This window comes from Phyllobates terribilis, unplaced genomic scaffold (assembly GCF_046119375.1).
Source record: "Phyllobates terribilis strain yellow unplaced genomic scaffold, ASM4611937v1 Scaffold_1__5_contigs__length_1240528914, whole genome shotgun sequence".
NCBI lineage: Eukaryota > Metazoa > Chordata > Amphibia > Anura > Dendrobatidae > Phyllobates > Phyllobates terribilis.
Window position 1 is genome coordinate 856,645,508 of NW_027362761.1, and position 16,920 is coordinate 856,662,427.

The 16,920-nt window shown below is 43.0% G+C and overlaps 1 protein-coding gene across 1 annotated transcript in view; it reads right to left on the reverse strand.

Annotated features, from left to right (window-relative positions):
• Positions 1 to 7,850: 7,850 nt before the first annotated feature.
• The window catches only part of LOC141153682 (microsomal triglyceride transfer protein large subunit-like), a 137,546-nt gene continuing 128,476 nt past the window's right edge, over positions 7,851 to 16,920 (reverse strand). Inside the window, exon 18 of the mRNA XM_073638720.1 lies at positions 7,851 to 13,031. Coding sequence (XP_073494821.1) covers positions 12,863 to 13,031 — 169 coding nt within the window. The 3' untranslated portion in view covers positions 7,851 to 12,862. The remainder of the gene's footprint in view (positions 13,032 to 16,920) is intronic.

The following is a 16,920-nucleotide window of genomic DNA, read 5'->3' on the forward strand; positions in this document are numbered from 1 at the left end:
GTTATTAATTCAGAATAAACCGTGCCAGCGAATCTGAAAGTTCTGGATGTTGATATTAGCCACAAACATTGTGAGAAGAAGTTAATATACCTAACTAACTACAGGCTATACTTTAGCCTTGAATATTTTGGTGCCAAAATGTAATGTGTGAACAGTTACTCACTGCGGGACCCCTTTAACAGGTGAGCGGTACCATTGATGCTTAATTTCTCAGTGATGTCCAACACCTCTTCACCATAGCTCCCGGCCTTCATCGTCTCTGGACAGCGTTTCTGACAGGAATTTCCTCAGATTTGGACAGGTTCCGTTCGTGAACAATCTCAGATTCAATATCCCATTTCTCTGAAGTCAATGGGGTGTTCCCACAAGCAGATGCTGCTAATTCCCTTCAGTGCATCCTCTTCAGTTCAGGACATATTCCAGACTACCCCCAAAATGTCCGCTCCACTTATTCCTGTCACGTACGTTTTTCAACTGTCACTGAGAAATCCTTTGAGCACAATCACTAAGCCGCTCCCACACTGGAGCTAGACCAATCACCAACTCCCCTTTGGTTGTTTATATAATCATGTAATACAATACATTTTAAATCATTCACAGAGTCAAAACCTTACATATACAGGGTGGTCCAAAAATAGGTGGACAGAAAATAATAACATTTAATTTTGATTTATATATAAAATTATATTTACTAACACAAGCATAACATTGACAATTAAATTTTATTCTGAACAATAATACAAAAGCCCTTAAATGTTATCAAAGTAGGTGCTCAAACTGTTTTCCATTACAATTTGTACAGCTTTGAAGTCTGCCTCTTACGCTTCGACAAACTTTTTTGCACAAGTCTCTTTGGGTATTAATTTCTTGAAATGCATCTCTTATGTAATTTTTCAAATCACTGACACTTTTTGGCTTTCGACTATAAACTTTGTCCTTGAGTACTCCCCAAAAGAAAAAATCCATTGGGGTCAAGTCTAGTGAACGTGCCGGCCAATCAAGTGGGCCTCTTTGGCCAATCCATTTATTAGGAAATGTTTCATCAAGATACTCGTGGACTACTCTTGAATAATGTGGAGGGGCCCCATCTTGTTGAAAATAAAGGTCATTTGATTTAGGCTGTTGCTGTAAATGGGGAACTACTTGAGTCATTAGAATTTCGAGATACTTATCTCCTGTGACTGTTCCATCAAAAAATATTGGTCCTAAAACACCAAAACTTGAAATACCACCCCAAACATTGACACCAGGCTCATTTAGTTGTTGCTCTAATGTTAAATGAATGTTCTCATTATACCAGTAAATACAATTATGTCTGTTAATATGGCCGGATAATTTTAAAGAAGCTTCATCACTCCACATAATGTTATCTATAATTACTGGATTTTCTTCAGTTTCGTTAAGCATAATCTCACTAAATTGCAGCCGTCTGTCTGGATCATCCTCCAATAAACCATGAATCAATGATTTAGATGAAGGAATTGAGGGTAAACTGATTAAATTTGCTGATGACACAAAGCTAGGAGGGATAGCTAATACTAGAGAAGAGAGAGAGAGGATTCAAAAAGACCTAAATAAACTGGAGCAGTGGGCAGCAACCAACAGAATGGTTTTTAACAGGGAAAAATGCAAAGTACTACATCTAGGCAATAAAAATGAAAAAAGCATATACAGAATGGGAGGAATAGAGCTAAGCAACAGTACATGTGAAAAAGACTTAGGTATACTAATAGATCATAGACTGAACATGAGTCAACAGTGTGATGCAGCAGCAAAAAAGGCAAATACAATTCTGGGATGTATTAACAGAAGCATACAGTCTAGATCACGTGAAGTCATTATCGGTCTTTACTCCTCTTTGGTCAGACCTCATCTGGAATACTGTGTACAGTTTTGGGCACCACATTTTAAAAAAGACATAGACAAACTGGAGCAAGTTCAGAGAAGAGCGACCAGAATGGTGACTGGTCTGCAAACCATGTCCTATGAGGAACGGTTGCAGGATTTGGGAATGTTTAGCTTGCAAAAAAGAAGACTGAGAGGAGACTTAATAGCTGTCTACAAATATGTCAAGGGCTGTCACATTGTAGAAGGATCATCATTATTCTCATTTGCACAAGGAAAGACTAGAAGCAATGGGATGAAACTAAATGGGAGGAGACACAGATTAGATATTAGAAAAAACTTTTTGACAGTTAGGGTGATTAATGAGTGGAACAGGCTGCCACGAGAGGTGGTGAGTTCCCCTTCAATGGACGTCTTCAAACAGAGGCTGGACAGACATCTGTCTGAGATGATCTAGTGAATCCTGCTTTGAGCAGGGGGTTGGACCAGATGACCCAGGAGGTCCCTTCCAACTCTACCATTCTATGATTCTATGATTCTATGATTCTATGAATTAGACGTGGACGATAAGCTTTCCACCCAATAGATTTCAGGATTCACACGATAGAAGCTCGTGAAATTCCCAATTCCAAAGAGGCTCTTCTGGTGGACTTTTTTGGACTCTGAACAAATGTTTCAGCAACAAGTTGTTTATTATCTTCTGTACAGACTGTTTTGGGTCAATCAGTTTTTGGAGCATTAAGGATCGAGCCAGTGGCATTGAATTTGTCACAAATGCTGTAAATGGTTTGTCTCTTTGGGGCTTGAGTACCAAATGTTTCAACCCAATTTGCTCTAACAGTTTCAGCATTTTGAGATTTCCAGTACTCTGTTAAAATCCATTTTCTTTGATCTGTATGTAAATTATTTGCCATTATGTGTTATCTGAATTATCTGAAAAAAAAACAGATTTGGGGGAGATCTATCTGTGAAAACTAGATCTGTGAAACTGGCTCAGTTGCCCTTAGCAACCAATCAGATTCCACCTTTCATTTTCCAAAGAGTCCGTGAGGAATGAAAAGTGGAATCTGATTGGTTGCTAAGGGCAACTGAGCCAGTTTCACTTTACACCATGTTTGATAAATCTCCCCCTTCATAACCTTATTACACTTTCTGTCCACCTACTTTTGGACCACCCTGTATATTAGTGCCGTGCATGTGTAGTTTATTGTACTTGTATTTAGCTAATAAATAAATGAAAAAAAGGACATGTGGTCCCACCTATTTTTCATAATCAGCCGAGCTAAATTGGTGATTGAGGGATAGTGTAGGAGAGTCTTTATTCAAATAAAGTATTTCTGTGTGTGTTTTTATTTTTTATTGCCGGTTTAGTAATGGGGGTGTCTGATAGACACCACTCCATTACTAACTCCAGGGGTTGATGGCAGCTGTGATTTTCTTGACATAGTTGTCATCAGCCTCAACTACTCTTACCCCGATTGCCACCGCACAAGGGCAATCGGCAAAAGCTGGGGCAAAGCACCAGAATGGACGCATCTAATGGATGTGCCAATTCTGGGGCGGCAATGAGCTGGTATTTTTAGGCTGGGAAGGGCCCAATAACCAGGGACCTTCTCAGCCTGATTATATGAGCCCAAAAGCTTTACTTTGGCTGGTTATGAAAAACTAGATGGTGGCCCGATTCTAACGCATCGGGTATTCTAGAATATGTATGCGGCCGACCGGGCGCGACTAATCAGCTAAGCAGTATTTAAATGGGTTGTGCACTACTTTAAATTAACCCCCCAAAGTATCCCCCCGGGGCCCCTAATGAATTTTGTAATTACGTCATGTTGTCAATACTGCTTGTGACAACATTGCTGACCACGCACAGCCAGCACGTAATTCCCCCGGCTGCAGCCGGCTCTTGCTTCCGCTTACATCACAACTATTTGCGGCTGCAGCCAGGGGTCTCCTGTTCCGCGTACCACGGTGAATGACGGGCTGCGGGCGGGGTTATCTGGGCGGCCGCGACTAATCAGCAGAGCGGTGTTTAAATTTGGCGCCAATATCGCTGATTGGTCGCGGCTGGCGGCCGCGACCAATCAGCGAACCGTGTTAGTGAGGACTGGGGAGCGGCGCTGCCTGTGCGGGTACTTCCTGACCTCCATGCGGCTACCGTCAGGAGATCAGTGTCAAGTGTGAAGGGAGGACCGGGGAGCGGCGCCGCCTAGGCCGCCGGTCGGGGTACTTCTGCTGCGAGCAGCCGGGAGATGACCGGCTAGCGCTGGTCATCTCCCGGCTGCATCGCCGCTGACCTCCGTGCGGCAGATGAGCCACTAACGGCCGCCATCTTGTTCTGAAATCCCGCGTCGCTGATTGGCCGCGGCCGGACCAATCAGCGACGCGGGATTTCCTGGACGGACAGATGGGATAAGCTGATTATATAGTAGATAGGTGGCACGTTGTTTTTTTCCATTATTTATTTACTAAATACAAGTACAGTAAATTACACACGCATGGCACTAATTATATATCTCATGGATATCTATCTTTGTATCTATCTACCCCATATCTATCTATCTATCCTATATCTAAATATCTATCTATCTACATCTTTGCACATCTAACACCCAAACATCTGTCATTTCTATTCTGAAATCTATTTCAGTTCATGTCACACGGACAGCACAAAGATGTCACACTTTATGTCATCCGTGTGCACGTGTGCGGGCCGTATTGACGTCCTTGCTGCCAGAAAAAAATGGACATGTCCACGTGTGGGTCACAAGAACACACGGTCTGTGTTAACACACAGACATTATAATGGGTCTGAATGTGTAAGTGTCTCCAGTACGTGTGAAAACTGTCATAACATATACTGGAAACACTGACCTGTGAAGGGGACCTAAAGCAGTACACTGGATGGCTGAATGAGATGCTTTAGGCTCAGCTCACGAGGAGTACTGACTGTCAATGAAAACACACAATAGAAAAGCTAGTGTGGTGCCCAACCAATTTGTGATAAATAGCAGAGGGATAAAATTAATAAACTTTATTCAAAATATTTAAAATCAGACCCAAAGTGCAAAAAAGTGCACCACATGTATAAAATATACCATGTAGTACTAAAATGGTATAATTAAATACCAAATAGGGCAAATTCTACCCAAACTTAATGGGGCAAACAAAAAAACCCTATATAGCAGAGCTGAAGCTGTCGTGGGAACCATGGAAAGGTAAGGATGATGTTGCTTTATTATTTTACTTTTATTGCAGAAGACATTGGCTTCAGCTGGAATGGGCGTGATGGTAAGTATGGTTTAATTTAGAACAATAAAGAATTGTGTGTTTATTTCATTTAAAGGACTTTATTCTGGGTGTTTGTGTTTTTTTTTTAACTTTGACAATGGGGTTAGTAATGGGGGTGTCTTATAGACGCCTCTCCATTACTAACCTGGGCTTGATGTCAGCTGGCATTATAAGCTGACATCAACCCCAGCCCTATTACCCCACTGCCACCGCTACAGGGCAGTGGGAAGAGCGAGGCTAAGTGCCAGAATTGGCGCATCCTGTGGATGCGCCATTTCTGGGGCGGCTGACGGCTGGCGTTTCTAGCCTGGGAGGGGGCCAATATTCATGGCACCCTTCCTGGGCTATTAATATCAGCCCCCAGCTGTCTGCCTAGCCTTTGCTAGCTATTAAAATAGGGGGGACCACAACGTCATTTTTTTGGGGGTCCACCATTTTAATATCTAGTAAAGGCTAGGTATTCAGCTGGGGGCTGATATTAGTAGCCTGGGAAGCTCCGTGGGTATTACCCCCTTCCCAGGCTTCAAACATCTGCCCCAGCAGTCTGCTTAACCTCCGCTAGAGACTAAAATTATGGGGAACCCCACGCCAATTTTTTTTTTAATAAATCCTTTATTTTAACACTAAATGACAAGTACAGTAATCAACACTATCACTGTACTTCTTATATATGTGACTGACATGTTTCTATGTATCTAATCTATGTGTGATGCTCTATTCTTTCTGTTATAAATTGTTGGGTACCGATGCTGAATTGCCGGCCGGCTTTTTTAAAGAGACGGTGCATGAAAACACTATTATTTTTTTTAATAAATCCTTTGACACTAAATGACAAGTACAGTAAGCAACACTGTCACTGTACTTCTTATATATGTGACTGACATGTTTCTATCTATCTAATCTATGTGTGATGCTCTATTCTTTCTGTTCTAAATTGTCGGGTACCGGTGTATTCCGCTGCTGAATTGCCGGATGGCTTTTTTAAAGAGACGGTGCATGAAAACACTAATATTTTTTTTAATAAATCCTTTAACACTAAATGACAAGTACAGTAAGCTGAGCGCTGCCATCCAGCTTGTCATCCTTCAGAGATACTGCAGAGCGCAGGCATTATGGGAACTCCGATTCCGGTATTCGATATTCTAAAAGTATCAGAACTCAGTATCGGAACTCCGATACCGCGAATATCGGTCGATACCCGATATTTCAGTATCGGAATGTTCAACACTAGTATTTAGTCTAACCACAATTAATATTGATTGCCTCAAACATTTACATTTGTTTGGCTGATCTAAAATGTACTAAGTTAGCTGGTCGGTTCCATATGGCCATACTTAGAGTGTAGACCCTGCATATTGAACTTTGCTTTGCTTGTGTTCTACTACTTGGTTGGAATAATGCTAATTTTGGTGTGATTTGGTGGTGGAGTTTATCTATTTTAAGACTCTACCGTCTCACCTTTATGAGGTGGGCACATCTATAATATAGGATCACACCTATATAGGGTTTTTTTTGTTTGCCCCATTAAGTTTGGGTATAATTTGCCCTATTTGGTATTTAATTATACCATTTTAGTACTACATGGTATATTTTATACATGTGGTGCACTTTTTTGCACTTTGGGTCTGATTTTAAATATTTTGAATAAAGTTTATTAATTTTATCCCTCTGCTATTTATCTGTCAATGAAAACACCCAACTCAGTATGGAGACATATTTTCAAGACAGCGCTCCAAGGATATATATTTTCTTATGGAGTTTTGCCTTTAAAATAAGTTTCCATACTGAGTGTTTTACTCTACAATAAGAGCCAGTTTTCCCCGTGAGCTTTGCTTAAGGAATCACATTTAGACGACAAGTATCCTTTTCTGTACTGATGAGGGGCAAAAACCCTGAAACAATGGATGAGTTTGCCTAATATGACCTACCGTATTTTTCGGACTACAAGACGTACCGGACCATAAGACACACCCCAAATTTTGGGGTGGAATATAGGAAAAAAATATTTTTTATAAGATGGAGGTCCGTCTTATAGTCTGAATAGGTATGGTATCTGGGGGGCGTTGGAGCGAGGGTTATAGGAGGCAGGGTCCTTCAGGAAGCCGGTGCTCCAGCAGCGGGGAGTTGCAGTGGTGGTGGAGCAGGATCGCAAGGCCCTCAGTTCCTTCCCTCAGGAACCTTGCAGCTGCAGCAGAAGAGGTCAGATGGCTGAGGCCCGGTGCGTGACTGGGGGCTTGGGGCCTGGCTGAGGCCCGGTGCCTGGCTGGGGGCCTGGGGCCTGGCTGAGGCCCTGTGCCTGGCTGGGGGACGGGGCCTGGCTAAGGCCCGGTGCCTGGCTGAGGCCCGGTGCCTGGCTGGGTGCCTGGCTGAAGCTCGGTGCCTGGCTAGGGGCCTGGGGCCTGGTGCCGGGGGCAGGTGTCTGGATGGGGGCCGGTGTCTGGTGTGGGACGGGGCCTGGCTGAGGCCTGGTGCCAGGGGCTGGTGTCTGGATGGGGGCCGGTTTCAGGCTGCATGCTGAGGCCTGGCTGGGGGCCAGGACCAGGGCCGGTGTCTGGCTGGGGACTGGGGCCAGTGTCTGACTGCGGGCCGGGGCCGGTGAGCGGTGTGGCGGAGCTGTGTGCGTGGCTTTCCGGTGTGCACGGCCATCTTCCTGAAGCTATAATCTACAGGAAAATGGCCGCCCGAGCTACACCCCACAAAAAACACAAAGTCAATTCATCTAAAGTAAGGGATTTATTTTCAACATACGAAAATGATGCAGTCTCAAAGGTCAATTTTTTAAACTTTTTTCTCACCGTAGTCTTGCGGCTGGTAGGAACAGGGAACTGAGGTGGTGGTCCCAGCTACTGGCCCACACAAATTTAGGATTTATCACTTGTTCAGTAAAAGGGGTATTACATCAATAAACATTAAAGAAAAGGGTAGATATTATTCCTATGAAAGACAATACATAAATATATAGGGTTATTGGGTTTAATAAGTTGGTTAAGTTCCCAAAATGAGTTTTTGGTGAGTTTTTGATGCTGCATTTTTTTTGCTGTGTGAAAGCGTCTTACTGTTCTAACAAAGTAGATGGGATTTATAGAAGCTACATTCCCACTGTGCTTTTTTTTATACTGCATAAACTGACCAGTGGTATGAGTTTGAAATCCGCAAAATGTCAATTTTTCTTGAGGGTACACTGAGTTTTATGTGCAGAGTTTCCCAATAGAATTGTATTAAATGTTGAAAATCAGCTGGTAATAAATGCTTATGCATTTTTAGTGCGTTTTCACAGCAGAAACACACTAAAAATGCATATGATAGGCACATGACTGTATCAGTAAGGTTTTGTCAAAGCCAGATACCAAAAAGTTTCAAAAACAAAGCAGCTTTATTTAAAAAATGACATATCGAAAAAAGACAAAACATCAAAAACTTGATAAAGCCACGAGTAAAAAAAAAAGCACTCAAAAACGTAATGAAAAAAATATGCAAGTAACCTAATTTATCTAATAGGTGCAGAAATTCTAAAAGAAAATCAGCGAAATCAAAAGCTCACCAATTACTCACTGTGAGAATGTAGCCTTAATATCAAATTGGTCTATGCCTTTAGGTGTTTCCTTACTCCTTCTGGATCAACTACGGTTTGTAGGTGTAAAATAGTACATTTGGTGGATGTTTGTCTGAAAGGGAATCTGTCAGTAGGATCAACCCTCCTAAGCCGAAAGTTGAGTATAATAATACATTGATATTTATGATCTGATATTTTATTCCAGAGAAATTCACGTTTTTATTAATATGTAAATGATCTGTTAAGATCTATGGGCTGGACGTAGATCTCCTTCAGAATCTGCCTCCAGAGCTTATTTTACATGAAGCAAAGCGATGCCAATGTGAGACATGTAATGTTTGACAGTCTACTTTCCTGATCTACATGTCTCACGATGCCCCTTTCATTTAAAATAAGCTCTGGAGGCAAAATCTCAGGGAGATTCTCTCAAGATTTGGAGGAACTGGCAAATGAGGCTATGAGGGATGGTACCCTAAATAAACAGGAGAGAGACTTTATCTGTCCAACCTATCCAGTTATGTCCACCTTCTATAGTCTCCCAAAGGTACATAAGGGCCTGAATCCACTGAAAGGACGACCCATAATATCAGGAATCAACAATCTAACCCAAAATTTAGGAATATATTTGGAGAAGGTACTTAAACCCTTCGTTTTAAGCTTGAACTCATTTGTCGGTGACACCAATGACCTGCTTCGCAAACTAGAAGGTATGACAGTTGACAAAGATGTGACTCTAGCTAGCATTGATGTCGAGTCACTATATTCCTCAATTCCCCATGATAGGGGTCTGGAGGCGATACGTTTTTTTTCTCATGGGGAGAGGCAAACAATTTGAGCGACATAATCACTTTGTGATGAAGGCCCTTCAGTTTTGCTTGACAAAAAATGTATTTCTCTTCGGTGGGAAGTACTTCCACCAGCTCAGGGGTACCGCGATGGGGAGCCCTTGTGCCCCATCGTATGCCAATTTATACCTGGGTTGGTGGGAGGAAACCGTGGTGTTTGGAGACATCCCCATTGAAGGGGGTGAAAACATTTTGCTATGGGTTCGATATATCGACGACGTCCTAGTTCTGTGGAAAGGGGACAAAACATCCTTTGGAAACCTCGTAGAAAGGCTTAATCATAATAACCTTAACTTACATTTCACTTTTGAGTTCGGCCCCCATGAGTTGCCCTTCCTTGACATTTTGATACGGATAGGAAAGGATGGGGAGATAGAGACTAGTACATACAGGAAAACAACTGCCTCGAATTCTCTCCTTAGGTGGGAAAGTAACCATCCAGCCCCCCTTAAGAGGGGCATACCGAAGGGGCAATTCATGAGGATCCGGAGGAACTGTTCGGACGATGCCATTTTTAGAGCCCAGGCCACCGATCTTTGTCAAAGATTTCATGAGAGGGGCTATCCCAAGAAGGTGATAGCTGAGGCTTATGGGGGGGTTTTGGCCAGGGACCGCTCCTCCTTTTTACACCCATCCCCAATTTCGGATAAGGACAACACTTTCTGCAGACTCATCACTACTTTCACTAATCAGTCACATACAGTCCGTAGGATACTACAAAAACATTGGCCGATTTTACTAATGGACGAGGATATTGGTAATATGGTCGACTCAAGACCTATGATTACATATAAAAAGGGCAGATCCCTTAGGGACAGATTGGTCCACAGCCACTATATGGGCCATATGGGGAACAAAAGGCTGAAAAGTTCCATAACTGGCTGTTTTAGATGCAGTGGATGCGTATCATGTAAAGTCATCACGCAAGGGAAAGACTTTATAAGTAACGTCACCGGAAAAACATTTGTTGTCCAACATTTTATTAACTGCAGATCTAAAGGAATTATCTATATGGCTAAATGTGTCTGCGGAATGGAATATGTGGGGAAGACAAGGAGAGAATTGAGAAGAAGAGTAGGAGAGCACCAAAGAGATATTGCCCTGAAAAGAGATACCCCCCTGGCAAAACACGTGAATAACGCACACCCAAACAGTAGGGACATAATACGTTACATGGGAATTGACAAAGTTACGGCCCCACCAAGAGGGGGCGACTGGGACAAACTGATCCTGCAAAGAGAGACGAAGTGGATCTTTAGAATGTGGACAATGGCTCCCTACGGCCTTAATGAGCAGCTGTCCTACAGGTCGTTCCTATAAATGTAGGGTGAATTAGGGAGAGGAGTGTAGGGACAGCCGTCGAGGAGTGGGGGCGCAGGTTCATAGGGTGCCAACCTCCACTGCCAGGTAGGGATATTACTCTAGGTGCTGAATAGGGCTATTTATAGGTCCCCTGGCCCCCCACATGCATCTCTCTCTCTCCCCCCCCCCCCTTTTTTGTTTTGGTGAGGTGCGGTCCCTCTCCATTCTCCCCTCATGCTCCTTCGCATCCCTTCAACACCCCTCTCCCCCCTTTTTATATTTCTGTTCTTGTTTTTGTCACTTATCCATTTTTCTTTATATTTGTATTAGCACAATTTTCTATTTTGGGTCTAAAGTGCGTTTTTTTGGGGCTGGGCCGTAGCTTCACTGTGCGATTCTGGACCTATGAAGCATCTCCAGCTTTATAACCACTGGGGTAGAATGGACGCGTGTTATATATACCACGGTACATATGGTATGTTGCCAGGATGAGTGCCAGCTATCGCATGTTCTGGACACTCACCCTGGCTTGGGGTATTCATGGATGAGACTTCTCTATGGTGCCATCCAAAGCAGGATGTCAACTGGCGACCCTGCGTGCCCCATAGTCGTCGCTCCGTTATGTGCAATTTTCCTTTATCTATGACGCGCACACCGGAAGTGACGCTTGCGTGTCACGGCCGGCATCTGCGTTCCACATACCGGATGTCAGGTGACCGGAACCGGAAATGACACGATCACGAACAGAGCGCGATCAGGATTCAAAAGAGGATCTACTAGAGTGTGAAGTAGCGCTGTCTGGTGAATGAGCTGCGCGACTTTGGGCAGCATGCATACCACATGTCCTCTTCCCTTTTCCCCTGATGAATAGCTAAGGCTAAGAAACGCGTCGGGAGCGGCATCTGGGGAGCGGTATTTGGTTGGTGACCTCATGATATTTCGGTTCACCTCCACCACATGGAGCCCCCTCTGAAATCTGAGAGCATGGACAGTCATCAAAATTGGTGAGGATGTTCCATTTCCATATATAACTAAGTCAAATGGTCATCATTGGTAGGGTGAGTTGTTTTCATGTTTCCATATCTCAGGGCGAGTGTTTTCATGTTCCCATATATTGGGGCACAATAAGTTGATAGTGTACTGTGGGCTCCATTATTTTCCTATTGCCATTTCTTCCTTGGTCTGTGTTAGAGATACAGTATGCTTATATGACATATATTTATATCTCTGGAAGTAACAATATATGGAAGTTCTTTTGGCTATTGTATATCACAGACAGTCTTACTGTGTGTTTTTAGGTCCTTGCATTTTGCACATATTTTATCTAATGGTAATAAATGTTAAGTTTTAAGTTCCTATAGCACTACACCTGCTGGCATCTAGATCTATGCCTGGCCAATAGATCTTAACAGCTCATTTACATATAAAAAAACACTTGTATTTCTCAGAAATAAGACATCAGAGAGCAGATTTCAATGTACCATTTTCTTAAACTTTTTATGACTTGATGGTTGATCCTACTGACAGATTCCCTTTAACTTGCAGGTGAGGCCACAACATGCTTACTGCAAACATGATGATGACAATGCTCAGCCCTGGTATATTTTGACATTGATTCTGCATCAAAATAGATAGCCTTTAATTCTCACACTGATTGACAAATTCCAATCTATGTGGAATACCACACTTTAGTGTGTATATGTTGAACCACATGTGAATGCAACTGTTAGCAATGCTTGAATTCTTGATAAAATACTTAAATAACAGTACTGAAGATCTAAAATGTGGAGGAGAAACAAATTTGGTAATGTACTAGGCAGCCCAGCGTCAAAGGGGATAATACAGACTTACTTTTTACAATATTAGTGCACTTAATATCCACCACAAATTATTCATTTCCTAACACTTTACAAATGACTTAAATAAGTGTAAATATGTAAACTTTATGCATGCACCAGACGAGTAAAGTACATGCACAACCCTCCAGTGATACGCACACACTGGCCGAATGCATTGAGATTACTCTTCAAAACCAGCTGTCTGTGGAGTCTTCTTGCTCTCCAAAAACTTCTCTGCACATATTTGAGTTTTCTTGATGAAGAGGAAGCTCAGAACCTGCCATGGTTTGTATTTTTCCTTTTCGTGATACATATGACTTTCCACAAGGCAGTTTCTCATACCTTGTGATGTAACGCCTGGAAAATCAAAATAAATGTTTAGGAGATTCATTAAATATCATACAGTTGTGTTTACTATATATACAGTATCGACACATGGGTTGCAAATGTATCAGACCTTTTGTATAGTAGGTACCTTGGAGAGAAGCAGTTTATTACTGCTTTTGTCTTTTATTTCGCCAGCTACATTTTTTCGTCTTTTATTTTATTTCGCCAGCTACATTTAGTGCTCAATAAGCGCTATGCGGTGAACAGAAGCGCATGGCCGATGGTTTGTATGATCTGGCAATCACATAGTTGTCAAGGGTCTGGCAGCCCCAGATCAGCTGTCAGTTATTGTGTGGCACAGCTGGGAACAGTTTTCCTCTTTAACTAGGGCTTCTATGAATACCCTAGTTATAGTGGAAAAAATTAACAATAAGGGAAAAATATTATCCCAGAAATCCTTTATGTTCAGTTAAAGGACTAAAAAAAATATACACATATATAAGACATTTGGAAAAAAAAGTAATAAAAAATAAAAAAAGTCAACACTGCAGAAAATACAGAAAAAAATGCAATGTTTTTTCATACAAAATAAATGTTGCAACATACCATAAATAAAAAATAAAAAAACTACACATATTAGATATCTACTCAATTGTAATTAGAATTCTTTGATCAGGTTATTTGGTGTGAAATGTGAACAGTAATAAAGAGCTTGACCACATGTGCTTTTAATGTGATTTCCCACGCATGTTTTTATCTTGGAAAAAATGCAGCATTTTACAGTACCATGGAAAATTTCTAACATCTCAAACACTTGCTGTTTATTTTTTCCATCAAAGCATTTTTTTCTCTTCAAATTTGCAGGATATACATTTTTTAAACTTTTTTCACACATTCAAATGAATGGGAGAAGAAGCAAAGAAAAACGTAGGTAAAAACACAGCTTGTTTGTCCTGCTCAGACATTGCTTTTTGGTGAAAAAAAAAGCACTGTAAATGCTCAGTGTTTGCATATAGCCTAAAAAATATAAATGAAAAAAATAAATAAATAAACCAAAAATTGTTTTTTTTCCGATTTTTGTGTCACAAAAAAATTACATATATTTCATGGTAATTTGTACCAGACTATCGATAAAAAAATATTTGTTGCATGTAAAGCAAAGCCTCAAACAGCCACAAAGCAGATAGGCAAAAAAGAATGCATAGATAAAGTTGAAAGCAGAAGTTTACATACACTATATAAAAAGACACATATGCATGTTTTTGTCAATATCTGACATGAAGTCAGAATAAACCTTTCCCGTTTTAGGTCAGTTAGTATTACCATCATTTTTAATATTTGCCAAATGCCAGAATAATGAGAGAGAGAATGATTTAATGCATTTTTATTACTGAAAGTCAAAAGTTTACATACATTTCATTAGTATTTGGTACCATTGCCCTTAAACTGAATGACTTGGGTCAAACGTTTGGGATATCCTTCCACAAGCTTCTCACAACAGTTGGTAGGAATTTGGGCCCATTCCTCCTGACAAAACTGATGTAACTGATCTAGGTTTGTAAGTTACCTTGCACGCACCTGCCTCTTCAGCTTTGCCCATAAATTTTCAATAGGATTGAGATCAGGGCTTTCAAAACATTGACTTTGTTATCCTTAAGCCACTTTGTTACCATTTTGGCAGTATGCTTCGGGTCATTGTCCATTTGGAAGATCCATTTCCGCCCAAGCTTTAACTTCCTGGTTGATGTCTTGAGCTATTGCTTCAGTATTGCCACATAATCTTCTTTTCTCATGATGCCACCTATTTTGTGAAGTACACCAGTCCCTCCTGCAACAAAACAACACCACAACATGATGCTTCCACCCTCGTGTTTCACAGTTGGGATGGTGTTTTTAAGCTTCTAAGCTTCTCCTTTTTTCCTCCAAATGTAACGATGGTCATTATGTCCAAAAAGTTCAAGGTCTTTGCTCCTGTGTGCATTTGCAAACATTAATCTGTGTTTTTTATATTTCTTTTGGAGTAATGGCTTCTTCCTGGCAGAGTTGCTTTTCAGCCCATGTTGATACAGTACTCATTTCACTGTGGTTATTGACACAATCTTACCAGCTTGCACCATGATCTTCACAAGGTCTTTTGCTTTTGTCCTTGGGTTGATATGCACATGTTGGACCAAAGCACGTTCATCTCTGGGACACAGAACCCATCTCCTTCCAGAGCGGTATGATAGCTGGACATTTCCATCTTGTTTGTACTTGCGTATAATTGTTTGTACAGATGAACGAGGCACCTTCAGGTATCTTGAAATTGTACCCAAGGATGAGCCTGACTTGTGCAAGTCTACAATTCTCATCCTGATATCTTGGCTGATTTCTTTAGACTTTCCCATGATGCTACACAAAGAAACAGGGTGTTTCTGGTATGCCTTAAAATACATCCACAGGTGTGACTGTAACGGGTCTGGGAGGTGGAACCTCTGAGCAACTATACAAGGGGGCAGTCCTTGTAAGGAAGCGGGTGGCTCCCAGGGAAGACGGGCAGGTACTCACGGCAAGTGACAGGGACAGTCTCTGGGTAGAAGGGCAGGTAGTCACGGCAAGTGACAGGGACAGTCTCTGGGTAGAAGGGCAGGTAGTCACGGCAAGTGACAGTCTCTGGGTAGAAGGGCAGCAGACAAGTGGCTGGTGAGCGCTCCCAGGTGAGCGGGCGAGAGTCTCTGGACAGGCAGGTGGTCACGGCAAGTGACGGCAGAACCTCCAGGTAGACTAGCAGACAGATAGCAGGTGGAAGCTCCCAAGTGAGCGGGCAAGAGTCTCTGGACAGGCAAGTGGTCACGGCAAGTGACGGCAGAGCCTCCAGGTAGGCTAGCAGGCAGGTAGCAGGTGAACGCTCCCAGGTGAGCGGGCAAGAGTCTCTGGACAGGCAGGTGGTCACGGCAAGTGACGGCAGAGCCTCCAGGTAGGCTAGCAGGCAGGTAGCAGGTGAGCGCTCCCAGGTGAGCGGGCAGGCTGGTCCATAGACAGACTGACAGGTGTCGGAAGGCAGACCGTCGGACGGCAGGCTTGCAAGCAGGTAAGCGGATATCAGACAGGTATCTAGCAGGAAACTGGCAGGTGACTGGCAGGTAACAAGCAGGAATCTGGCAGGTGACTGGCAGGTAACTGGTAACGGGACCTGAGGGCTGAAGCAGAGTGAAGGCTTTGCAACAACATTGCTCGGGCACCTCCATTTTGGAGGAGGTGCCTTATATATGGAGAGGTCCTCGGGCCGGGGACTCCTTAGGATGGCGCGCGCGGCCCCTTTAAGAGAGGGGGAGCGCGCGCGCGCCCTAAGCACAGAGGCCGGGAAGCAGCGCGCGCTGCCAGCAGAGCGGGAGGAAGCCGCCGGGCACGGAGCGGAGAGGTGAGGGGAACGGCGTCCCTGCCTAGCAGGGGGCAGGGACGCCGACGCTACAGTACCCCCCCCTTTAGGCCCCCCTTTTTTTAGGCTAGAGAGAAATTTAGCAAGGATGAGAGGGGCATGGATGTTCTCCCGGGGCTCCCATGTTCTCTCCTCAGGACCAAACCCCTTCCAATCTACCAAGAAAAAAGTCTTTCCTCTTACCCTCTTAGTGGCCAGAATACTCTCTACCTCAAAGACGTCTTCAGCGGAAACCGGAGCAGGAGGAGAGATACGTGGAAGGAGTTGGGAATCCGTAAGGTGGCCGGGAGTTTTAATTTGTAGGCCACTGGATTAATTTGCCTGAGGATTTCGAAAGGACCGATGAAGCGAGGACCTAACTTGTAGGAGGGTATCTTGAGCGGTACATGTTTGGAAGAGAGCCAAACCTTGTCTCCCGGATGGAATTGAGGTGGATCCAGACGTCTCTTATCAGCATATCGCTTCATCCGCTCGGAGGACTGAAGAAGTGCAGACCTGGTA